This window comes from Macaca mulatta, chromosome 1 (genome assembly GCF_049350105.2).
Source record: "Macaca mulatta isolate MMU2019108-1 chromosome 1, T2T-MMU8v2.0, whole genome shotgun sequence".
In the NCBI taxonomy this organism is placed as follows: Eukaryota; Metazoa; Chordata; class Mammalia; order Primates; family Cercopithecidae; genus Macaca; species Macaca mulatta.
The window spans coordinates 224,263,131-224,287,666 of record NC_133406.1 but is presented as its reverse complement, the minus strand read 5'-3'; the positions used below and the strand labels follow the sequence as shown (position 1 = coordinate 224,287,666).

The window sequence follows — 24,536 nt, the reverse complement described above, 5'->3', positions numbered from 1 at the left end:
CATGCCCAGTCAACAATGTGCTGTTAAGTAAAACACACCCAGCCTGAATTTTCCCTTTTTAAAACTTTTAATTAAAATTTAATACAGCCAGGGACAGTGGCTTATGCCTGTAATCCCAGTAATTTGGGAGGCTGAGGTGGGAGGAATGTTTGGAACTAGGAGTTCAAGACCAGCATGGGCAACACAGTGAGACCCCCATCTCTACATTTCACAGAATGTGAAATGGGATGCTTGCTGTGAACACAACTACTTAAAAAGACCTTCTCCTTTCCAGGCATGGAAAGCCTCAGTTTACTCTCACATGGACCTGAATTCCAGTTCCCACCCTGCCACCCCCAGCCAGACACACTGTACGAGTCTGAGCGAGTCTCTCAAGCTTACAACAGAGTTCCGAATTGCATGAGTTTGACAGGAAGACTAAATGACAGAGTACATAAAAAACACTCAGCCAAGAGCCTGGCACACAGTAGGTGTGGAGGAAACGTTTGCTATCTCACTGCCAGGAAACACGATGGGAAGGAAAACCAGTGCCCTGAGTTAGGATGGGCAGATGAGGCTGTGAGAAGGCGCTGTCTTTTTATTTCTATTTTTCAAACTTTTCATTAGATCGTTACATTTATGAAGAGAAAAACCAAACAACAAAATATCAAAAACAACCTGGCAGCTAAATGGATAATTTATTGTCTTAAAAATCTTCAAGGTGCCAAGAACGGTGGCTCATGCCTGTAATCCAGCACTATTGGGAGGCCGAAGTGGGCAAATCACCCGAGGTCAGGAGTTCAACACCAGCCTAGCCAACATGGTGGAATCCCATCTCTACTAAAAATATAAAAATTAGCCAGGCATGGTGGCAGGCACCTGTAATCCCAGCTACCAGGGAGGCTGAGGCAAGAGAATCACTTGAACCCAGGAGGTGGAGGTTGCAGTGAGCCAATATCATGCCGTGGGCAACAAGAGTTGGGGGGAAAAAAAAAAGGAGTGAATAATTCCTTGTCTTAAACATCTTCGGCTGGGCACGGTGGCTCATGCCTGTAATCACAGCATGTAATCACAGCACTTTGGAAGGCAGAGGTGGGCGGATCACGAGGTGAGGAGATCGAGACCAACCCGGCTGACACGGTGAAACCCCATCTCTATTAAAAATACAAAAAAAAGTAGCAGGGTGTTCCGGTGGGCGCCTGTAGTCCTAGCTACTCAGGGGGCTGAGTCAGGAGAATGGGGTGAACCCGGGAGGTGGAGCTTGCAGTGAGCCGAGATCGTACCACTGCATGGCAGCCTGGGCAACAGAGCAAGACTCCGTCTCAAAAAAAAAACTTCAAGGTGCCTGGTTGATGGCTCCCACCTATAATCCCAGTACTTTGGGAGGCTGAGATGGGTGGATCATTTGAGCTCAGGAATTAGAGATCAGCCTTGGCAACATGGTGAAACCCCATCTCTACAAGAAACAGAAAAATTAGCCAGGTGTGGTGGTGTGTACCTGTAGTCCAAGCTACTCAGGAGGCTGAGGTGGGATGATCACTTAAGCCTAGGAGGTGGAGGTTGCAGTGAACTGAGATCACACCACTGTACTCCAGCCTGGGTGACAGAACAAGACTCTGTCTCAAATTAAAAGAAAAAAAAAAAAATCTTCAAGGCTAGGCATGGTGGCTTATGCCTGTAATCTCAGCATTTTGGGAGGCCGAGGCAGGGGAATTGCTTGAGGCCAGGAGTTTGAGACCATCCTGAGCAACACAGCAAGACCCCATCTCTAAAAAAAAAAAAAAAAAAAAGAAATACAGTCCAGAATAGTGCTGTCAATAGAACTCTCTGAGATGACAGAATGTTCTGTGGCCATGTATGGTTGATGAGTGCTTGAAATGTGAAACCTGCAGGCTGTGAGCCAGGTTGCTCTTCTCCTTTCAGGACACGGGGAAGGGGAGCAGAGGGGATGCTGAGGATGCTCTCTCCAGGGAAGGTGGCTGGCTGCTCCCCTAGCCATGAGCTACATCTTCCCATCTTCCAAGGCACCTGCCTCCAGGAAGACTTCCCTGACCATGCCCATTGTTGACTCATTTCACTCACACCCTCCAGCAGAAGAACCTGGCTTTCCTTCTCCCCAGCGCACCCACTTGGAGTGGATGGAGGTGCTGACATTATCTCCAAGCACCCTGCCAGGTAGAAGAGGCCAGGCTAGGCTGCTGGGACACACAGGCAATTGTACCACCAGCTCTGCTAGGCCATGTGACCAGGAAATGCCTCTTATAACACCCCATGCCCCTCCATTCTGGGAAGCCCAATAGAGCTGAGTCTGCACATCCCACAGCTTCCTGCTACATAGGCACATGGTGGCCACAGCAGGGGCGGGAGGAGAAGGCAGCAACTGGGACCCCAAAGACTTGCTGTGAGCTGCTGCTTTCCTCACTGGCAGTAGGTGCAAAAAAACTTCACGATGTGATTTTTTTTTTTTTTTTTTCCTGAGACGCAGTCTCACTCTGTCACCCAGGCTAGAGTGCAGTGGCACGATCTCGGCTCACTGCAAGCTCCGCCTCCCAGGTTCACACCATTCTCCTGCCTCAGCCTGCCCAGTAGCTGGGACTATAGGCACCTGCCACCACGCCTGGCTAATTTTTTGTATTATTAGTAGAGATGGGGTTTCACCGTGTCAGCCAGCATGATCTTGATCTCCTGACGTCGTGATCTGCCCGCCTCGGCTTCCCAAAGTGCTGGGGTTACAAGTGTGAGCTACCACATCCAGCAATTTTTTTTTTTTTTTAGATAGAGTCTCACTCTGTCCCCCAGGCTGGAGTGCAGTGACACAATCTCGGCTTGCTGCAACCTCCACCTCCAGACTTCAAGCGATTCTCCTGCCTCAGCCTCCCAAGTAGCTGGGATTATAGGCGCCTATCACCACACCCAACTAATTTTTGCATTTTAATTAGAAGCGGGGTTTCACCATGTTGGCCAGGCTGGTTTCAAACTCCTGATCTCAAGTGATCTGCATGCCTCAGCCTCCCAAATTGCTGGGAATACAGGCGTGAGCCACCACGCCCAGCCCTAATCTTTTTATTTTTTTATATTTTACTTTTATTTTTATTTATTTATTTTTTTGACACAGACTTTCACTCTTGTTGCCCGGGCTGGAGTGCAATGGCGTGATCTCGGTTCACCACAAACTCTGCCTCCCGGGTTCAAGCAATTCTCCTGCCTCAGCCTCCCAAGTAGCTGGGATTATAGGCATGTGCCACCACGGATGGCTAATTTTTTATTTTTAGTAACCACAGGGTTTCTCCATGTTGGTCAGGCTGGTCTTGAACTCCCAACCTCAGTTGGTCCTCCCACCTCGGTCTCTCAAAGTTCTGGGATTACAGGCATAAGCCACTGTGCCCGGCCAATTTTTTTTATTTTTAGTAGAGATGGGGTTTTGCCATGTTGGCCAGGTTGCTCTCAAACTCCTGACAAGTGACCCACCTGCCTTGGCCTCCCAAAGTGTTGGGTTTACAGGCGTGAGTCACCATGCCCAGGTGACAATGTGCTTTTAAGTAAAAATAGCAGAATGCGAAACGGGATGTATGCTGTGAACACAACTACTTAAAAAGACCTTCTCCTTTCCAGGCATGGAAAGCCTCAGTTTACTCTCACATGGACCTGAATTCCAATTCCCACCCTGCCACCCCCAGCCACACACGCTGTACGAGTCTGAGCGAGTCTCTCAAGCTTACAACAGAGTTCCGAATTGCATGAGTTTGACAGGCAGACTAAATGACAGAGTACATAAAAAACACTCGGCCAAGAGCCCGGCACACAGTAGGTGTGGAGGAAACATTTGCTATCTCACTGCCAGGAAACACGATGGGAAGGAAAACCAGTGTCCTAAATGAGTTAAGATGGGCAGATGAGGCTGTGAGAAGGCACTATCTTTTTATTTCTATTTTTCAAACTTTTCATAAGATCGTTACATTTATGAAGAGAAAAACCAAACAACAAAATATCAAAAACAACCTGGCAGCTAAGTGGATAATTTATTGTCTTAAAAATCTTCAAGGTACCAAGAACAGTGGCTCATGCCTGTAATCCAGCACTTTGGGATACCAAGGTGGGTGAATCACCTGAGGTCAGGAGTTCGACACCAGCCTAGCCAACATGGTGGAACCCCATCTCTATTAAAAATATAAAAATTAGCCTGGCATGGTGGCAGGCACCTGTAATCCCAGCTACCAGGGAGGCTGAGGCAAGAGAATCACTTGAACCCAGGAGGTGGAGGTTGCAGTGAGCCAAGATCATGAGATGGGCAATAAGAATGGGGGGAAAAAAAAGAAGTGGATAATTTCTTGTCTTAAAAATCTTCAAGGTGCCTGGCGTGATGGCTCACACCTATAATCCCAGTATTTTGGGAGGCTGATATGCGTGGATCATTTGAGCTCAAGAGTTAGAGATCAGCCTGGGCAACATGTCAAAACCCCATCTCTACAAAAAACAGAAAAATTAGCCAGGCATGGTGGTGTGTGCCTGTAGTCCCAGCTACTCAGGAGGCTGAGGTGGGAGGATCACTTAAGCCTAGGAGGTGGAGGTTGCAGTGAAGTGAGATTGCACCACTGCACTCCAGCCTGGGTGACAGAACAGGACCCTGTCTCAAATTAAAAGAAAAAAAAAATCTTCAAGGCTAGGCATGGTGGCTTTTGCCTGTAATATCAGCATTTGGGGAGGCTGAGGCAGTGTAATTGCTTGAGGCCAGAAGTTTGAGACCATCCTGAGCAACACAGCAAGACCCCACCTCTAAAATAAAAACAATAAAAAATAAAAATAAAATAAAATTTTAAAACTCCAAGAAATGCAGTCCAGAATAGTGCTGTCAATAGAACTCTCCGAGATGACAGAATGTTCTATGGCCACGTATGGTTGATGAGTGCTTGAAATGTGGCTAGGGCAACTAAAAAACTGAATTTTCTTCTTCTTTTTTCTTTTTCTTTTTTTTTTTTTCAGATGGAGTCTCAATCTGTCACCCAGGCTGGAGTACAGTGGTGTGATCTCAGCTCACTGCAAGCTTTGCCTCCCAGGTTCACACCATTGTCCCATCTCAGCCTCCCAGTAGCTGGGACTACAGGTGCCCGCCACCATGCCCAGCTTATTTTGTTTTTGTATTTTTGGTAGAGACGGGATTTCACCATGTTAGCCAGGATGGTCTCGATCTCCTGATCTCGTGATCCGCCCACCTCGGCCTCCCCAAGTGCTGGGATTAAAGGTGTGAGCCACCGCAACCAGCCTTTTTTTTTTTTTTTTGAGACGGAGTCTTCCTCATCTCCCAACCTGAAGTGCAGTGACACGATCCTGGCTCATTGCAACTTCCGCCTCTAGGGTTCAACTGATTCTCCCACCTCAGCTTCCCAAGTAGCTGGGATTACAGGAGCATGCCACCATGCCTGGTTAATTTTTGTATTTTTAGTAGAAACAGGTTTCACCATGTTGGTCAGTCAGCTGGGTGTGAGCCACCACACCCAGTCTGAATTTTCATTTTAAAATTTTTAATTAAATTTTAAAAGAGCCAGACACAGTGGCTTACGCCTGTAATCCCAGCAATTTGGGAGGCTGAGGAGGAAGGAGTGTTTGAAGCCAAGAGTTCAAGACCAGCATGGGAACATAGTGAGACCCCCATCTCTACAAAAAATTTAGAAATGTTGGGGGCTTGTCTAGCATCCTCGGGGCTGAGATCAGAGTTGCCCAGGACCCGGGGAGGTGAGGGCTCAGAGGGTGATGAGGGCACAGAGGAAGGGAGTGGAAACCTAACTCTCATGCATGGGTCCCATATCCTTCCCCAGGCCAGGCCCAGGCCCTGGCCCCCAACTAGGGACAGTTGGGAGGTAGAGGTGGGAGGATCACTTGAGTCTGGGAGTTCCAGGCAACAGTGAGCTGTGATGGAGCCACTGTGCCCCAGCCTGGGAAGCAGAGCACAAGCGTGACTCAAAACAAAGCAAAACAAAACAAAACAAAACTGAATAATAAAAACTAAATGTTGGCCAGGCGCGGTGGCTCATGCCTGTAATCCCAGCACTTTGGGAGACAGAGGCGGGTGGATCACGAGGTCAGGAGTTCAAGATCAGCCTGGCCAAGATGGTGAAACCCCATCTCTACTAAATATACAAAAGAAAAATAGCTGGGCGTGGTGATGGGCACCTGTAATCCCAGCTCCTCGGGAGGCTGAGGTGAGAACTGCTTAAACAAGGGAGGCAGAGAATGCAATGAGTCGGTATCATGCCACTGCACTCCAGCCTGGGCGACAGAGTGAAACTCCGTCTCAAAAAAAAAAATTAGCAGGGCGTGCTGGCGGGAGCCTGTAGTCCCAGCTACTCGGGAGGCTAAGGCAGGGTAATAGGTGAACCCGGGAGGCGGAGCTTACAGTGAGCCAAGATCGCACCACTGCACTCCAGTCTGGGCGACAGAACGAGACTCCATCTCATAAGTAAATAATAAAATAATAAATAAAATGTTAATAGGCACATGCAGCTCAGGGCGACCATATTAGTGCAGACCACATGCATAAGGCTCAACTGCTCTTATGCCCAGACGCTGATTTATTCTTCAGCACCCCCCAGCTCAGACCTCCCGGGCACCTGCTCAGGAGCTCGTTGGCACTCCGCAGCCGCTGCACCTCGCGCTGGGCGTCCTCATGGGCCTGCAGGACGCAGTTGGTCTTTTCCCGCAAGCGCTGCAGTTGTTCCTCTAGGGCCCGCCGCTCACTCTCGCTGTCGCTAAGCTGCTTCCGCAGGGTGCCCAGACCTGGCTTGCCTCATAGCGCCCACCCATGTTCCGGGGCGTGGGCATCACAGAGTCTACGGGGGTCCTGGGAGGCCTCTTCTGGTTCCAGGGATACACACTAGCCTACGCTAGGTGGGGTCCAGGGCCTGGACCTGGCCTGGGACAGGATAGGAGCCTAGGCCTGAGAGCCAAGCTTCCACTCCCCTACTATGTGCCCTCACCACCCTTTGAGCCCTCACCTCCGTGGGGTCCCGGACAATTCCTGTCAAACTCCCCCGGATGCGAGACAAACCCCCAGGCACCTTCGTCTCCTGGATTCTGACCCCACCCCCAGGGCTCCCAGGCCCCTCCCCTTTGCATCCTGGTTCCACTCTCAGACCCCTCCCTACCCTGGCTCTGCCCCTAGTTCCCGAGCTCCTCTCATCCTAGGCTCTGATTCCCCTTGCTAGAACTTTTCCCAGAATCCTGGCTCTGTATAACCAGGGACATGTCTCCCTCTCTACCATGACCCTAACACTGCAGCAGTCTCCTCCCTCCACCAGCTGCCCAAGCACCCCCACTTCTGGGCTCGGCTTCACCGCAGAGCTCTCGGCCACCTCCTTCGGGGTCATGACACCCTCAGACACTTTCTCAGGGCTCTGGCTGCACCCTGCGGCGCTCAGACTCCTCCCCCTGACCCTGGCCCCTGACCCGCCCCCACCCCCGCTCCCGCCCCAACCCGGAGGGCGCGAGCCCCGCCCCCCTCCCGCCCCCGGGCCTCTGGCTGCGCCCAGAACCCTCAAGCCCCTTCCTACCTGGACCTGCGGCTGGCACTTGTGCAGGGCGGAGTGGATCAGGGCGAGCTTGGAGGAGTCTGAGCAGGCCGGGGAGAGGGGCCTCGGCGGGGCGAACGACCTCGGCCTGGCTAGGAGCGCCGCGGTGGGGACGGGGTCCACTGGCCCGAGAGCCTCCCCCGCAGGCTCTCGGCTTGGAGACACTTGGAGACGCTCAGCTGGACGCCGCTCTCAACATAGCACAGGATGGCCTGAGGGTAGGGAAGGGAGGCAGAAGGAGGCCACAGAGTTAGGAACCGCGGGGTTAGCTGGTAAAGCTGCCCAGGCGAGGCTGGGGGCTGCCTCATTCCAAATGCTCCCTCCTACAACAAGCCTTCCTGATTTCACCTCCTCCACTAGCTCAGTCCTCAGCTCGCCGCTGAGGCCTCCGATTTATTGCGAAGACATCATTTGGCGTTGCTCACAGGTGGGCTCCGGAAGGGCCGTGCCTCCCCTCTGACACTGGGGGTTCCCCAGGGCAGGGGCCGGGTGAGCTAGCAGGGGTGCTGAGCAGCTACAGCCTGGGCTCCAGGCCCCCACCCATTTGCAGTTCAGTCCCAGGCCACCAAAAGGCGTGGCGGGGGAGCCCAGGACTGCCTGGCAGGGCCCTATCTTACCTGCTCTCTGGGCTCACACCTGTGCCAGGTCCCTTAGGGTCTGCTGTAGCCCCTCTCCGTCCTCTGTCTCCAGGGCCGCCTGCTCCTGTAGCCGCAGGGATTCCTGGAGTGCGGTTAGGGAGACAAAGGTGGTCCAGGTTCTGTCTTATCTGAAACCTCCCTTTCCCTTCCCTCCCTGGCTCACCACTGACCAGGTGGCCTCTGAAGCCATGTCCATAGGCCAGCCACCTGGCCCGAGGGGCAGCAGGCCCGAGGCCCTCACTGAACAGACCAAGCCCAGAGAAGAGCTGTGTCCTGCCCCATGTCACACAGACAATTGGAGGAGAGCCGAACCTAGAACCCAGGCCAGGCCCCACACAGAGGGGTGACCAAACCAGGCTGTACCCTGGGGTAGTGAGTGTCCCACTGGTGGGGGAGGGGGAGCAGCTGGGTTGCCAGAGGCAGCATCTGGACCTGGAGAGCGCAAATGGGAGTTCAAGTCCCGACTCTCCTGCTTACTGGCTCTGAGACTGGACAAGCATTTCCCCTCTTGGGCCTCAGTTTCCCCATCTGTGTCATGAGGATTATGCTACAGGGCTGCTGGGGGGAAGAAATGGGATGGAGGAGGTGAGTGTGCTTACCACGAAGACTGCACACCTGTGAGACCTGAACCTGAGTGTGAGTGGGACGCTGGGGGTGGCCCAGGCGGCCCAGGCAGCCCAGCCCTAAGCCTGTGTCCATGGATCTGGCCGGTACCCCATCCCACCCTGCCACATCTCAGGGGCAGCTACAGCTCACCAGGGCCTCAAGCTTCTCGGTGAGGTCCTTGTTGACCTGATCCTTCTCCAGATTCTGCTTCTGAAGACACTCCACTGCCAGGCCCAGCTCTGTCACTCTGGAGTTGGGGGAGCAACAGAGGTGAATAGGGGACCACCACTGCCTCTCAAATCCACTAGCTCTGTGTCCACCATGCTTCTTCAAACCCGAGGCAGGGACCCTAACATCCACCTCCCTGGCTGTGTGACCTTAGGCAAGTCCCGGCTCCTCTCCAGACCTCACGCTTCTCATCTGTGAAACGGGAATGAGGTTCCCACCAGCTTTATCTCATGGGAAAGCACTTGAGGACGTGTCCAGGTGGCAGAAGTAAGGGGCACAAGTTTTTTTGTTTTATTTTTTTCAGAAGGAGTTTTGCTCTGTCATCCAGGCTGGAATACAGTGATGTGATCTTCACTCACTGCAACCTCCACATCCTGGGTTCAAGTGATTCTCCTGTCTCAGCCTCCCTCATAGCTGGGATTATAGGCACGCGCCACCATGCCCGGCTAGTTTTTGTATTTTAGTAGAGACAGGGTTTCGCCTGTTGGGCAGGCTGGTCTTGAGCTCCTGACCTCAGGTAATCCCCCTACCTTGGCCTCCCAAAGTGCTGGAATTACAGGTGTGAGCCACCACACCCGGCCACAGGTTCTGTCATCAGAGGCTAAGCTGTTTATGATACACACCGGGCAAGTGCCTTCGGAACCTCAGTGGGGTGCCTGGGAAGACTGGCTGAGCTCGCAGAGGAAGGCCCTGTGCCTAGTGAACAGATGCTCCCTTCTCCCCAACCCTCCAGTTTCACCTTCTGCAGGGACGCCTGCCTTATGCAGCACCCACCAGGTACCCACGTGGCACTGAGGTCAGCCTCATCCAGGTCGCTTTGCATCTGCTGCTGGGCCAGGTCCTTCTCATGGAGCATCTTGTCCTGCAGCTGCTCCTCTAGCTGGGCCTGCTTCTCCAGGGCTGCCTCGGTCCGGCTCTCTGCCAGCCGCAGGTCCGTGATCAGTCCCAGGCCTGCCTCCTGGACAGCTCATGATGTCTGGGCCAGCTCCCCTCCCAGCTGCAGCAGGTCCCTTGGGGAGAGAGCACAGGCTGGCGATGGGATGGGGCTCACTCCCAAATACAAATTAAAACTATGCTGGGGCCAGGCGTGGTGGCTCACACCTGTAATCTCAGCACTTTAGGAGGCTGAGGCAGGCAGATCATCTGATGTCAGGAGTTCAAGACCAGCCTGGCCATCATGGTGAAACCTCGTCTCTACTAAAAATACAAAAAATTAGCCAGGCATGGTGGCACACTCCTGTAGTCCCAGCTACTTGGGAGGCTGAGGCAGGAGAATTGCTTGAACCCAGGTCATGGAGACTGCAGTAAGCCGAGATCATGACGCTGCATTCCAGCCTGGGCGACACAGCGAGACTGCGTCTCAAAAAATAAATAAATAAAATAAAAATAAAAATAAAACTATACTAGGCTGGGTGCAGTGGCATGCACCTGCAGTTTCAGCTATGTGGGAAGCTGAGGCAGGATTGCTTGAGCCCAGGAGTTTGAGGCCAGCATGGGAAACATAGTGAGACTCCATCTCAAAAACAAAAGAGAAAGAAAAAAAAAAAACACACACACACACACAAACTCTACACTGGGATGCCATTTGTCCACTATCAGACTAGGGGGAAAAACAAGGGTCACATAATACACAGGGAGGGGCTTTGGGGTAACAGGCGCTCCCCTACACAGCTGGTGGGAAGGTGAGTACAACCACAATGGAGAGCACTGGGGGAAAGCTCCGAGAACTATGCATGCATAGGACCTTCCCACCAGCTCCTCCTCTAAGAACGTATCCAAAGATATACTCCAGCACAGAGAAGATGGCTTGTGCACAAGGGGGTTCACTGCAGCATTGCTCGTGTAAAAAATCCTGGTGACAACCTGAATGTCTATCAAAAGGGGACTAAGTACGTGATGGTACATCTATTCAGTGGAACACTCTGTGGTTAAGAAAACCAGTGGAGAAGTTCTTACTGGTCTGACACAGAGTCACCTCCCAATTATAACTAATATGTGAGGAAAGCATCTTCGAGAACTGTGAAGATGAAATTTTACCAGGCATATATACAAAAAAGTGTGCATGTGTCTGTGTGTGTGTGTGTGTGATCTGCTTTATTTGATTATGTAAGATAACCCTGGAAGGTCACTTAAGAAACTGATAGGCCAGGAGCGGTGGCTCACGCCTGTAATCCCAGCACTTTGGGAGGCCAAGGCGGGAGGATCACCTGAGGTCAGGAGTTCGAGACCAGCCTGGCCAACATGACGAAACCCCGCCTCTACTAAAAATACAAAAATTAGCTGGGTGTGGTAGCTCATGCCTGTAATCCCAGCTACTTGGGAGGTGGAGGTGGTAGAACTGCCTGAACCGGGGAGGCAGAGGGTTGCAGTGAGCCAAGATCATGCCACTGCACTCCAGCCTGGGAGACAGAGGGAGACGGCATTTTGAAAAAAAAAGAAGAAACTGATAATGCTTCTCATAGTAACTTGGTGGCCGAAAAAAGAAAAAAAATTGTACATATAAAAAGAAAAAGAAGCTGATAATGCTGCTTGCCTACAAGGAGGGAAGGGGAATATCTAGGGTCAGAGGTGAAAGGGAGCCGTTTTACTGTGTACCCTTTTGAAATGTGAACCTTGTGAACATGTGACTTAATCAAAAGTAAAATACAAAAATTTTCAAGGCTACTTAAAAATTTTGTTTTTGTTTTTTTGAGACGGAGTCTCACTCTGTTGCCCAGGCTGGAGTACAGTGCTACAATCTCGGCTCACTGCAACCTCCACCTCCCTGGTTCAAGCGATTCTCCTGCCTCAGCCTCCCGAGTACCTGGAATTACAGACGTACGTCACCACACCCAGCTAATTTTTGTATTTTTTAGTAGAGACGGGGTTTCACCATGTTGGCCAAGTTGGTCTTGAACTCCTGACCTCCGATGATCTACCTGCCTCAGCCTCCCAAAGGCTGGAATTACAGGCATGAGCCACCGAGCCTGGCCTTAAAAATGTATTTTTGCAGGCCCATTTCTGTAATTCCAGCACTTTAGGAGGCCAAGGCAGGTGGATTGCTTGAGTCCAGGAGTTTGAGACCAGCCTGGGCAACACAGCAAGACCCTGTCTCTAAAAAAAAAAAAAAAATTAACTGGACATAGTGGTGCACACTTATAGTCCCAGCTACTTGGGAGGCTGAAGTGGGAGGATCACTTCACCCTGGGAGGTCAAGCCTAACGTGAGTTGTGATTGTGCCACTGCACTTCAGCCTGGGCAACAGAGAGACACTGTCTCAAAAAAAAAAAAAATGTATTTTAAGTCCATAATACAGGTTAAATCCTTTCCTTTCCTGAATGAACTGTACCCCTGGTTATCCAATACTAAGGAGGGACACTGCCTCATTCCAGAATTCTAATTAATATAAAAGGAGTGACTAAATGAGAAGCTCACAGTTTTGCAGCCTCTGATGAGTGGGTTGGATCTTGAAAAGAGAGACAACAGGCATAGGGACATCCCGATGGAAGAATACATTCTACTTATGGAGTCTTGATTAATTAATTAATTAATATAAAATAAAAGCAAGCAGAAGAACCTGAATCTGACCTAGCTTTAGATCCAACAACAAATTTATAGGAAATACATGGGATAAAGAAACATGTTAATTGACACCATAAGGATGCAACCAACAAAATCCAGGCCATGAGAATCTCCAAGGACAATTGGCCCAGTTTCCTGAACAAATAAGTTAAAAGGAACTTAAAACACAAAGCAGGTGCCGGGCACAGTGGTTCGGGCCTGTAATCCCAGCTCTTTGGCAGACCAAGATAGGTGTATCATCTGAGGTCAAGACAAGCCTGGCCAACATGGTGAAGTCCCCATCTCTACTGAAAATACAAAAGTTGGCCGGGCGCGGTGGCTCAAGCCTGTAATCCCAGCACTTTGGGAGGCCAAGATGGGCGGATCATGAGGTCACGAGATCGAGACCATCCTGGCTAACCTGGTGAAACCCCGTCTCTACTAAAAAATACAAAAAACTAGCAGGGCGAGGTGGCGGGCGCCTGTAGTCCCAGCTACTCGGGAGGCTGAGGCAGGAGAACGGTGTAAACCCAGGAGGTGGAGCTTGCAGTGAGCTGAGATCCGGCCACTGCACTCCAGCCTGGGCAACAGAGTGAGACTCAGTCTCAAAAAAAAAAAAAAAAAAGACAAAGCCACCAGTCACATTTTGTGAATGTCTATGGATCTGGATTCAAACAAATTGTAAAGAAAAAACTAAAGTAAGACTATCTGTGACTTTTTTTTTCCTGTTCTTGAGACAGTTTCACTCTGTCACCCAGGCTGGAGTGCAGTGGTGTGATCTCGGCTCACTGAAGCCTCTGCCTCCTGGGTTCAAGCGAGTCTGGTGCCTCAGCCTCCTCAGTAGCTGGGATTACAGGCGTGTGTCACCACACCTGGATAATTTTTGTATTTTTAGTAGAGGTGTGGGTTCACCATGTTGGCCAGGCTGGTCTCTAACTCCTGACCTCAGGTGATCCGCCCGCCTCGGCCTCCCAAACTACTGGGATTACAGGCCTGAGCCACTGCACCTGGCCTATCTGTGACATTTATGAGACATATGGAAAATCTAGACACTGGCTATTTGATGATATTAAGAAAAGATTATTAAACCAGGTGTGGTTGCTCACGCCTATAATCCCAGCACTTTGGAAGGCCAAGGAAAGAGGATCACTTAGGCTCAGGAGTTCAAGACCAGCCTGGGCAACAAAGTGACACCTCGACTCTACAAGAAATAAAAAAATCAGCAAGCCTGGTGGCATGCACCTGTGTTCCGAATCGCACAGGACCTGAGGTAGGAGGACTGCTTGAGACCAGGAGGCCGAGGCTGTAGTGAGCCATAAAGAAAAGAAAAAATAAAGAAAAGATTACTAACTAAAAGGTTTTTAATGCACTAAATGAAACAGCTTGGCCCCCTGCCTTCGGGCTGTCTCTACAGCCTCCTGACACTGCTGTTGAGCTGACTGCTCACACCGATCAGACGCCCCTGTTCAAAGATCAGGCAGGCCAAAGCTCCCCCGCTGAGGCAGGCTCTCCTTTCCCTGTACCAGCCCTTCGTTCAACCCCCCTGGCTGCCATGGGCTCGCACCTCCCCGCCTTTGCTCGTGCCTTGCTTCTGCTTGGAGTGCCTGCTGCTCTGCTTCAACCCTACCCATTCCTTGAGGCTCTGAGCAAATTCCACCTCCACAAAGCGGTTTTTCTGACCTCCCCATCCCTCCCATCCTTCTGAGCCTCCAGGACATTCCCTCTGTCCCATGTACATATCACTGACCACTCGCTTCCTTAGTCTAGAATTTTGGGGATCTACGTCTCTTCATCACTAGAGGCTGTGAGGTCCTTGGTAGCAAAGCTGAATATTCTAGTGGATTAAAATCAGGAATTTTGGCCTGGTGCAGTGGCTCATGCCTATAATCCCAGCACTTTGGGAGGCTGAGGCTGGCAGATTGCCTGAGCTCAGGATTGCCTGAGCCCCTGAGTCTGGAGGAACACAGTCCAAGGGTGTTCAGGAGAGTTGGAAGTAGGGGGTTTCTCCTGGACTGCCGCTGCAGGCCTGCCAAGTGTCTGCGCCAAGCCCACTGAGGTCATTGGTGAGCGGTGTCCGCATCTGTGTGTGGTGGCGCTGGCCTGGGGCAGCCACACATGCTGTGCACTGATGTTGCTGGCCCTCACTAGGTGCGAACAGGGTGTTATTTTGTCATTTGTCTCCAGGCAGGACCCTGTGTGCGTTTGTGTGTGAGTGCTGAGTTCATGTCGACGGTTTGGTGCCTCTGAGCCTTCCCGTGAACGGGTAAGGTGGCATCTGGCTGAAGGTCTATGTTGTGGTGCAGGTGTTGGGTCTGGCTGTGTGTATCAGGGCATATGTCTGTGTTGTCGGCGAGGCAAGTGTACAACCGCACGTGCGTGGGTCTGGGGAGTGTGCCTGGGCTCCCTTGTATGTGTGATACACACTTTGTGCATCTGGGTATGCCTTTGTGGGCTGATTGGTGGCTATGTTGAACTGTATGCTTTCTCTGTCCGTGTGCAACCATGAGGTGGGAGACAGCGTGCTGTGTCATCTGCATGTGGGTGTTATGGGTCCGCGGTGGTGGGGTGACTGTTCTGTGCCTGTGTGGGGTTGTGCAGCATCTGGCTGTGGCTGTGGGTTACGATGTGCATATTCTGTGAATTGGAGTGTTTCTGTCCCTAAGAAGCAAGTGTAGGCGCAGCCCGGTTTTAGGGTCTCACTATGTTGTTTGTGGCATGTTTTGTGCATCTGTGTGTCTCTGTGTGGGGCCCAGTGTGGCCTGTGTCGTGTCCACACTGCATATCTGTGTGAAGCAAGTGCTGTTTGCCTCTGGGACACAGAGGGGTTCAGGCTGTTGCCGGGTTCTCCTCCCGCCAAAGCCAGGACCCTGTCGGCCACACCTCACCCCTTTCCACAAACTTCACCCCGCACAAAACAGCCTTTCAATTTTACTTGTAATTCAAAAGGGAAGGAGGCTGCCACTAGGCCAGAGATGAAAGAAGTTGACTGTCTCCCCTAGCAACCGCTGCCCTCGGACCACCGTTCAATTTAGTCTTTCCAGGTTGCTATGGACACAAGGGAGCCCAGGGGGTCTGTCCTCTGGAGCCAAGGGAGGCGTGGCCACTCCCTCCTTTCCATTCCCAGCTGCGCCTACACCTGCTTCTCAGGGACAGCAAGAAGGAGGGACCCCCATGGGGGCCCTGAGATCCTCTCTCTTGGCTGGGAGGTGGCCTCTGGGAGTGCCTCAGTTTCCCTGCAGGACATGCAGTCAACAGGATAAAGACCTGACCCTCCCTCCACTCCCCATGCCGGGGGTGCTGCAGGGTTGGAAAGATCAGAAAAATCTCGCTGACTGCCCCCCAACCCAGCCCACCCTGCCAGTGAGGGCCGCAGGGGCAGGCACTTGCCACCTGTGGCCATGGAGACAAGGGGATGGCAGGGAAAGAGAAAGTTGCCCAACTGCAGAGCCCTGGACCAAGGGTCTCATCCCAGCACCACCACTGACCTTGGGCCTATCATGCTCCCTCTCCAGGACTTACTTTCCCTATCTGTGATAAGGTGATCTCCAGGCTCTGAAGTTCTCTGGGACCCACCCTCCAGGAAAGGCCTTTGCAGTCATTCCTATTCCAGGAATAGTCATTCCTATTCCACCTCTGCCTCCAGGTGGGGCCTCATTCAAACCATGGTGGATAGAGGACAACTGAAGCAGCGGGCGCCCTCTGCGTGCCATTTGGGGCCCCCCTAGCCACAGGAGGGAGCCTTCCACACTAACCCAGTCCCCCTGTGCTGCAGTCCCAGCCCCAGCTGCTGTGTCCCAGCAGAGGAGGAACCTGTCACCTCCCACCTCTTCCCTTCCCTGCCAACTGGGGGCAGGGCCAGCTTCAGAAGGTGGCATTTAAGAGGCAGGCCCTGGGGGTGTGGCACTGTGCCATGCATGGGCCAAAAGAAAAGGGAGGGCTGGCTCAGGGCCCCATCACCACTGACAATGCAAGACTGGGGCCAGCATGCCCTACACACCCGCTGCAGACCCTGGGAAAACTAGCTCTCCACTGTCCTGATGCTAGGGGCCACTGCGGGCTGCCTACCCACCTCCCTCACAAGTCCCAACTCGTCGGGGGTTTGTCCCGCCAGGCAAATCCCAGGACACGGACACGCCCCACAGTCACACACAGGAACACACACCCTCCTCCCAGTGCGGGCTCCAGCCTGGACAAGCCCAGCTCAGGGGTCCCACACCAACCCCAGCTCTGCCACTACCACACAGGAGACCCTGGGCCAGCCGCTGCCTCTCTGGGTCCCTTCCAACTTTGCGGGGGCCAGCTGTGCCCTGAAATCCTTAGCCCAGAGTCTCTTCCCGTACGTAGGAAACAAAACTTCAGAACTTTGGTTCTAGACTGGGTTAGTCTAGAAACCAAACAGAGCCCCAGGGCTGCGAGCTGGAAGACCTGGTGTCTAGCCTTAACTGTCTGTGTGCCCCCAGCATGGTGCTTCCCCTCCCTGAGCTTCTGTTTTCTCCTTTGTTAAATGGGCATCATAATGGTCCCGAACTTGGTGTATTAAATGTGAAACACTCAGCACGTGCCTGGCACATACTAGGCACTCAATAAACAGTAGCTGCTATTAATATGTTATTGCCACCTGCATGCCTCCCATCTGCACACATACACTCGGTCCTATTTGTAACTCCCTTACCAATCTTCAGCCACCACCAACTTTCCAGGGTCACCTCCCGGCCACCTGGAGGCCCAAAGCAGACAGTGCATCAACAGCATCACGCACCCCTGGCACCGGCTCACACCCAGCTCCTGCCCCAGGCCGTGGGACCCCCACAAGCCTACAGCACAGGTGATGTGAATCCTGCCTGGACATGAAGACAGGCCTGCTTCTCCTTCCTTCCCTGCCTGGAACCCATTCCAATAGGCAGTGGCGGCAGGTCTTGTGGCTGCCCCAGATGTCCTGCAGAACACCACGGGTGGCCACACCAGCCTCCAGCCAGCATCCAGCCACCACCTCAGCCCCAAGGCCCGTGGCAACGGTAGCACAGGGAGATGCCCAGAAACTCAAGGGGCAGGAATCTCTAGGGATCTCGTTCTCTGTGTCCCGAACCCCTAACAGGCCTGGGACAGATGGGAACAAAATGCCCCTATGCCAGGCACTTTATTCTATTATTTCCTATTTTTCAAACAACTCCACGTCCCATTACAATCCCCACTACAGAAAACAGGCTTGAAGAATGTAGCGATTTGTTCAATGCCACTCAACGTGGCAGAGCCTCAATCCAAGCTCAGGCCACCCTGACACCAGGTCCCATCTTTTGCCCCATGTGTGGACCTGGTCTAGATGCCTCCATGCCCTCAAACCGGGGGAGCCCTGGCCTAGCCCACCACCTGGGCAGCACCCACCCTCTCGCTGACCGCGTTGTACTTAATGGCAAGTTCATCGCGCTCGGCACGGCTCTGGGCCAGCAGGTCCTCCACACGGGACAGCTCCTGCTGCAGCAGCTGGTTCTCCTCCTGCAGTGACAGCAGCGATGCCATCTCCATCGCCGGCAGCGGGACTGGCAAGGGACAGTGGGTACATCATTGGCTTCTGGGTCCAGTGGGACATCCTCCCCCCACGGGGAGGGCAAGAAAACCATCCAGGCCCCTGAGATGAGCCCAGGTGGGAATGGCTGCAGGATTAGGCATGCAAACAAAGCTGAGAACAGGGAGGAAGGCAAGGAGGGGATACAAAGCTGGACATAAAGTGAACACAGCTCCAGCTAAAGTGTGTCCCAGCAGGTTTTGGAGGTACAGGAGAGAGGCTCAGTCTAGGAGCCAGGAGACCCCTGAGTTCTTGCTCCCTCCTTTTCCAATTACAGTTCTTCCCCGGGGCCTCAGTTTTACTTATCTGTAAAATGGGTGGGGCGGGCACGCACTCACACCTGTAATCTCAGCACTTTGGGAGGCAAGATGGGAAGATCACCTGAAGTCAGGAATTTGAGAGTAGCCTGGCCAACATCGCGAAGCCCTGTCTCTACTAAAAATACAAAAATTAGCCGGGCATGGTGGTATATGCCTGTAGTCCCAGCTACTTGGGAGGCTGAGACAGGAGAATCACTTGAACCCGGAAGGTAGAGGTTGCAGTGAGCTGAGATTGTGCCACTGCACTCCAGCCTGGGCAACACAGAGAGATTCTGCCTCAAAAAAAAAAAACAAAAAAAAACAAAAAAACAAAAAAACAAAACAAACAAGCAAACAAAACATAGAATAGTAACCAGATCCTCCCAGAAAAGCATCAAAGCCTCATTCAGGGGAAGGATTTCAAGGAAGTTTAAATGTTAGGGCTCAGGATAGCGTGGGTCAGGTTGTGAGGAGGAGGAGAAAGAGAGAAGAGGGAAAGAAAGGCCAGCGGGAGAAGCGGGGTTGTCCACCTCCTATGGGTTTCCCTTCTACCCTGGGAGAACTGGACATAGGACCAGGTGCTAGGGTGAAGGCACTCCCTGTCTGGAGCTCCAGGGCGCCAACAACCCTGGTGCTCCCAAGGCGGGGGCCCGTCTGTAGCTTGTCAGTTGAACAGAGACAATGGTTAGAACACCAAAACTCCATCACGGAGGGCTGCCAGCACACCAGCTACAACTGACTGTGCCCTTCCCAGACCCTCAAGCCACATAACGATACAGTGTGTGCCACCGGCTGAGAGGAGCAGGGACCATCCACATTCCTGCCCACGTGGGAAATGCACGGACAGTGCCATCCACTCAGACTTCTGCAAAACCCTGATCTGAGCTGAGCTGCCCTTTCCCTATATCTTGGGTTCAGCCAGCTCCACACCTTCCCCAGGTGGGAATATGGGATTTGGGGTTCACATCTTTGCAGCAGGCTACAGGCAAGCACGGAGGGGATGCTCAGCCCTTCCTTCTAGTTGCACCACATGCGGAATAAGTCTGGGCAAATTCATCCCTGAGCCTCCGTTTCCTCATCTGTAAAATGGCTTCTTCTGTCATAAGGTTGTGCCTGCCCCACAGCGAGTTACAGTCATGATCATCATGGTGACTGCTCAGGAAAGGGACATGCGAAGAGGTAAAATGTGGGTGGTGTCTGTGGAGGGGAGTGGATGGGGGTGGCACCTGGGCTGTCAGGCCGGGAGAGGTTGCGGGTGACAATCTCCCTGATGCGGGCAGGCAGGCTGGTGGTCTGAGCGTCCTGGGCCAGGTCCCGCGTGCCCAAGCCCTTCTCCTGGCACAGGACACTGCTCTCCAGTGTCTGTGGGAAAAGCAAGAGGGTCTTCAGGGGGACCTGGGACCCGGGGCTCCCTGGCCTTGGGGGGAGAGCCGCAAAGTCCTACTGCCCAAGATATGGGTCCCCAGGAGCCCACTCAAGATGGAGTGAAGCCTGGGAATTAGAATCCAAAAAATCCCCGTGGGAGGAGCCTCTTGTGCGCTCCCCGCCCCTGGAAGAAGGCCACCCAGGGCCAGAGATGCGAACCAAACCCCACGAGCAACTCCCAAACCCCACTGAGGCAGTCCAGTGTTGGGGGCTCCAATCCGGCTCCGACCCTAGATGGATGAGGATCTGGCTATGCCAGAGGTCCTCCGAATACTAAAATCTGGAAGTAGGGACCCCCTTCTCCCAATGCAGGGCACTGGGATGAGGGAGTGACAGCAGGTGCACCCTGTGTGTACCTCTGCCCCCCTTCTTGCCAGGAACTGCAAGTGCGGGCCCTTTATACCTCACCACCACCACACCCCTCCCACCCCTTGACCCCCAAGACATACACACCTCTCACCACTCCTGCTAAGTCCACACTACCCCGCCCCAGACAGGGTGGGCACAGCCCCCAAGACCCACCTGGATAACCGTCTCTAGTGTCAGCTCGACGTCCTGTGCCCCCGCCAGCCCCAAGCTCATGGGGGGGAGGCTGTGGGCACTCCTCCAGCCCCCTTCCCCAGGACCCCAAGACTAGCTCAGTCAGCACGCGCCACAGCCAGGCTGCTGTGCTGAGCACCAGGCAGATTAAGCTTAAATCCCGGGGCGCCCCCATGTGACCACCGGGGTGGGAGGAGCGGGATGGGGGCTGAGGGGGGAGGGGATGGGAAAGGACAGGAGAGGAGGGAAGCAGAGGCGGGGAGCCGAAGGAAGAGGAAGGATAAAGAGAGGGGAGAAGAAGGGAGAGAAAGGAAGGGAGGAGAGACAAGAGGGAATGGGGGGAGGAAAAGAGGGGAGGCACCTGGAGGTCAGGACCTCACACACTCTCCACCCTCCACAGGTTGCTGGGTACTAGAGCCCTCCAAGTCCAGGGGGTGGAGTCAGTAGTCATGCGGTGGGAAAGGCCAGAGCCCTAAGTCTTCCGGATGATCTTTGCTGGCCCAGAACTGGGGTCATATGGTTAGCTAAGAATGCAAGGATTTACAGCATGCTGGGAGCACGCTTTCCCACAACAGGTGTAGGGCAAAGAATGCAGGCTATGAGGTCACCCAGAGCAGGCTAGGCACTTAGCTGGGCATGAGCGGTCCAGCCTGGACTGATGAGCATTTATGCAACACCTGCGGCATTCCTAGGTCTGACCTAGACACAGTGGCACAGCCCCCACCTACAAATGCCCCAGCCTTGCCCTGCGGGCACTTATTGGGAAGCTTCTGGCCCCTCCACATCCACCCCAGCCCCCACTAGCTGGGTGCACCAGGAACAGTGACTTTGCCTCTCTGAGCCTCAGTGTCCTCTTACGTAAGATGTGATAATATCGGCACTCACCACATGGAGCCGTCCGGGGATGAAACAGAATATCATGTGTGCATAACCAGCACATGACACGGTGCCGGGGGGTCACATGGCCAACACCCAAGAAATCCTCATTTCATTCATTTGAAAATCCAAAAGGCACAGTACCGGGCAGGCATGGGCGCTCAGGCCTGTAATCTCAACATTTTGGAAGGCCAAGGTGGGCGGATCACCTAAGGTCAGGAGTTTGAGACCAGCCTTACCAATATGGTGAAACCCCATCTCTACCAAAAATATAAAAATTAGCCGGGCGTGGTGGCGCATGCCTGTAATCCCAGCTATTTGGGAGGCTGAGGCAGGAGAATCAATTGAACCCGGGAGGCGTAGGTTACAGTGACCCGAGATAGTGCCATTGCACTCCAGCCGGGGCAACAAGAGTGAAATTTGTCTCAGAAAAAAAAGAAAAGCACAGTCCCTATATCCCAGGGCCCTGAAACACAGAGGTCACCCACCACCTCCCATTGTTCTTTCCCTGGGGCAAGGAGGCTCTGTGGTATAGTGGTTAGGCACATAGCTCTGGAGTCAGTATCAGGTCTGAGGTTGCATGTGAGACACAGCTCAGTCACTTGCAAGTATGGTGTTCAAGACAGTATGACCTTGAACAGGTTACCTCCCTGAGCCTCAGTTTTCTCATCTCTAAAAGGAGACTAGACCAGGCCGGGCGTGGTGGCTGAAGCCTGTAATTCCAGCACTTTGGGAGGCTGAGGCGGGCAGATGATCACTTGAGGTCAGGAGTTCGAGACTAGCCCGGCCAACATAGTGAAACCCCATCTCTACTAAAAATACAAAAATTAGCCTGCAATGTCAGCACTTTGGGAGGCCAAGGTGGGCAGATCACGAGGTCAAGAGATTGAGACTATCCTGGCCAACATGGTGAAACCTTGTCTCTAATAAAAATATAAAAATTAGCTGGGCATGGTGGTGCATGCCTGTAGTCCCAGCTACTTGGGAGGCTGAGTCAGGAGAATCACTTGAACCTGGAAGGCGGAGGTTGCAGTGAGCCGAGATCACGCCACTGCACTTCAGCCTGGCGACACAGTAAGACTGTCTCAAAAAAAATAAATAGATAAAAATTTAAAAATTGGCCAGGCGCAGTGGCTCACACCTGTAATCCCAGCACTTTGGGAGGCCAAGGCGAGTGGATCATGAGGTCAGGAAATCAAGACCATCCTGGCTAACACGGCAAAACCCCGTCTCTATTTAAAAAATACAAAAAAAATTAGCCAGGTGTGGCGGCGGGCGCCTGTAGTCCCAGCTACTCGGGAAGCTGAGGCAGGAGAATGGCATGAACCTGGGAGGCTGAGCTTGCAGTGAGCCGAGATCGCACCACTGCACTCCAGCCTGGGCGACAGAACAAGATTCCATCTAAAAAAAAAAAATTAGCTTGGGCTTGGTGGCATGTGCATGTAATCCCAGCTAGTCAGGAGGCTGAGGCAGGGGAATCATTTGAACCCCGGAGGAGGAGGTGACAGTGAGCCAAGATTGTGCCACAGCACTCCAGCCTGGGTGACAGAGCAAGACTCTGCCTTGAAAAAATTAAATAAATAAATAAATAAATAAAATAAAATAAAATAAAATGAGACTAGACTGGGCATGGTGGTTCAGATCTGTAATCCCAGCACTTTGGGAGGCCAAGATGGGAGACGCGCTTGAGCCCAGGAGTTTGAGACCAGCCTGGGCAACATAGCGAGACTCTGTCCTACCAAAAACAACAAAAAAATGAGACTAATAGTAAGTACCTGCCACACCTGGCAGGTGGTGAGCTATTAGCCAGTGGTGGCCGCTGTTCCTTTCGTCATTAGCATCATGTGTCTGGGCTCCTGTCCTTAGAGTTGTAAGCCCTGAAGAAGGACAGGAATTGCTCACTTGAGGAGCTCCGCTTTTAAGACACAAGTCTGCCGAAGTTCCCAGCCGAATAAAGCTCCTTCCTTCTTTAACCCGGTGTCTGAGGAGTTTTGCCTGTGGCTCGTCCTGCTTCACTGCTATGCCTCAGCCCTCGGCCTCTGGGTGCCCTCTGCTCCATGCTGTGCCCCAAAGGGGGCATATTCACATTATCTCATTAAATCCTTACTTCAACCCATTTCCAGATGAGAAAACTGAGGCTCAGAGAGATTGGGCTCTCACCTATTCAAGGTGACATGCTTCAGGGAAGTGGTGAGCCCACAGCTCATTCCACTTTCACCAGCAGCCTCCCAATAAGTGACTGAAGGGCAAGGCTGAAGCATTTGCACTTTGAGGCTCTACTACTGTATCGACGTCAGACCCAGAATGCCACGGTGCTGTACAAATGCTCATCAGTCCAGGCTGGACCGCTCATGCCCAACTAAGATGGAAAAACCAAGAAACAGGGCAGAAAAGATAAATGTTGCCAAGTTGCAATGGCAAGCAAGCCAGATTTGGGCAAAACTAAACCAGCCACTGGCTGGGTGCGGTGGCTCACGCCTGTAATCCCAACACTTTGGGAGGCCGAGGCAGGTGGATTGCTTGAGATCAGGAATTCTAGACCAGCCTGGCCAACGTGGTGAAACCCCATCTGTACTAAAAATACAGAAATTAGCTGGGCGTGGTGGTGGGTGCCTGCAGTACCAGCTACTCGGGAGGCTGAGGCACAAGAATCACTTGAAACCGGGAGGCAGAGGTTGCAATGAGCTGAGATAGCACCATTGAACTCCTGGGTGACAGAGAGACTCTGTCTCAAAAAAAAAAAAAAAAAACTAAACTAAACCGGCCAGCAGCAGAGAGCTGCCACTACAAACCACAGGGATGCCCACTCTTCTCCCTCTAGGCAGCCTCCAAAAATCCCCACTACAGGCTGCACACCTGCCTATCAGAGCAGGGGGAAGCCACAAATACAAATACCCCTGGGCCAGCATGTCCAGCCCTGCACGCCCAGCTCAGCAGAGGGGGTCCCAGATGTCCTTGGGGGACTGAACTGAATTATTCTGTGCCCTATCCTGACCACGGCCCTAACAGTTGGGGGAAGGGGACAGGATATCAGCTCCTGGCACCAGGTGACACCTACCCTTGGCTCACCATCCCCAAAGTTCTCCCCCATAGTCCTGCTGGGTTCTGTGGGTTCCAGGAGGTCATATCTGAACCCCATGTATGTGTCCACTGCTTCCACCCAATTCTCCAAAAAAAAAAAAAATGACTGAATTCCTCTTAGAAATCTGGATGCTGGCCGGGCGCGGTGGCTCAAGCCTGTAATCCCAGCACTTTGGGAGGCCGAGACGGGCGGATCACG

At 52.7% G+C, this 24,536-nt stretch overlaps 2 protein-coding genes across 2 annotated transcripts in view; both read right to left on the bottom strand.

The window, feature by feature from the left end:
• LOC100426310 (rootletin-like) overlaps positions 1-9,836 on the bottom strand; it is a 20,226-nt gene extending 10,390 nt beyond the window's left edge. The window contains exons 1-5 of the mRNA XM_077983375.1: positions 9,799-9,836; positions 8,936-9,032; positions 8,178-8,261; positions 7,524-7,730; positions 6,585-6,646 (exon numbers count right to left, since the gene is read on the bottom strand). Coding sequence (XP_077839501.1) covers positions 6,585-6,646; positions 7,524-7,730; positions 8,178-8,261; positions 8,936-9,032; positions 9,799-9,836 — 488 coding nt within the window. The remainder of the gene's footprint in view (positions 1-6,584; positions 6,647-7,523; positions 7,731-8,177; positions 8,262-8,935; positions 9,033-9,798) is intronic.
• On the bottom strand, positions 7,524-24,536 carry LOC114669793 (rootletin-like). The gene is made up of 7 exons (XM_077972682.1): positions 20,363-24,536; positions 19,642-19,777; positions 17,936-18,090; positions 9,799-10,023; positions 8,936-9,032; positions 8,159-8,261; positions 7,524-7,753 (listed from the first exon to the last, which is right to left on the bottom strand). Exons 1-4 carry the CDS (start codon positions 20,420-20,422, stop codon positions 9,859-9,861), a joined length of 516 nt encoding a protein of 171 aa, XP_077828808.1. The 5' UTR covers positions 20,423-24,536; the 3' UTR covers positions 7,524-7,753; positions 8,159-8,261; positions 8,936-9,032; positions 9,799-9,858.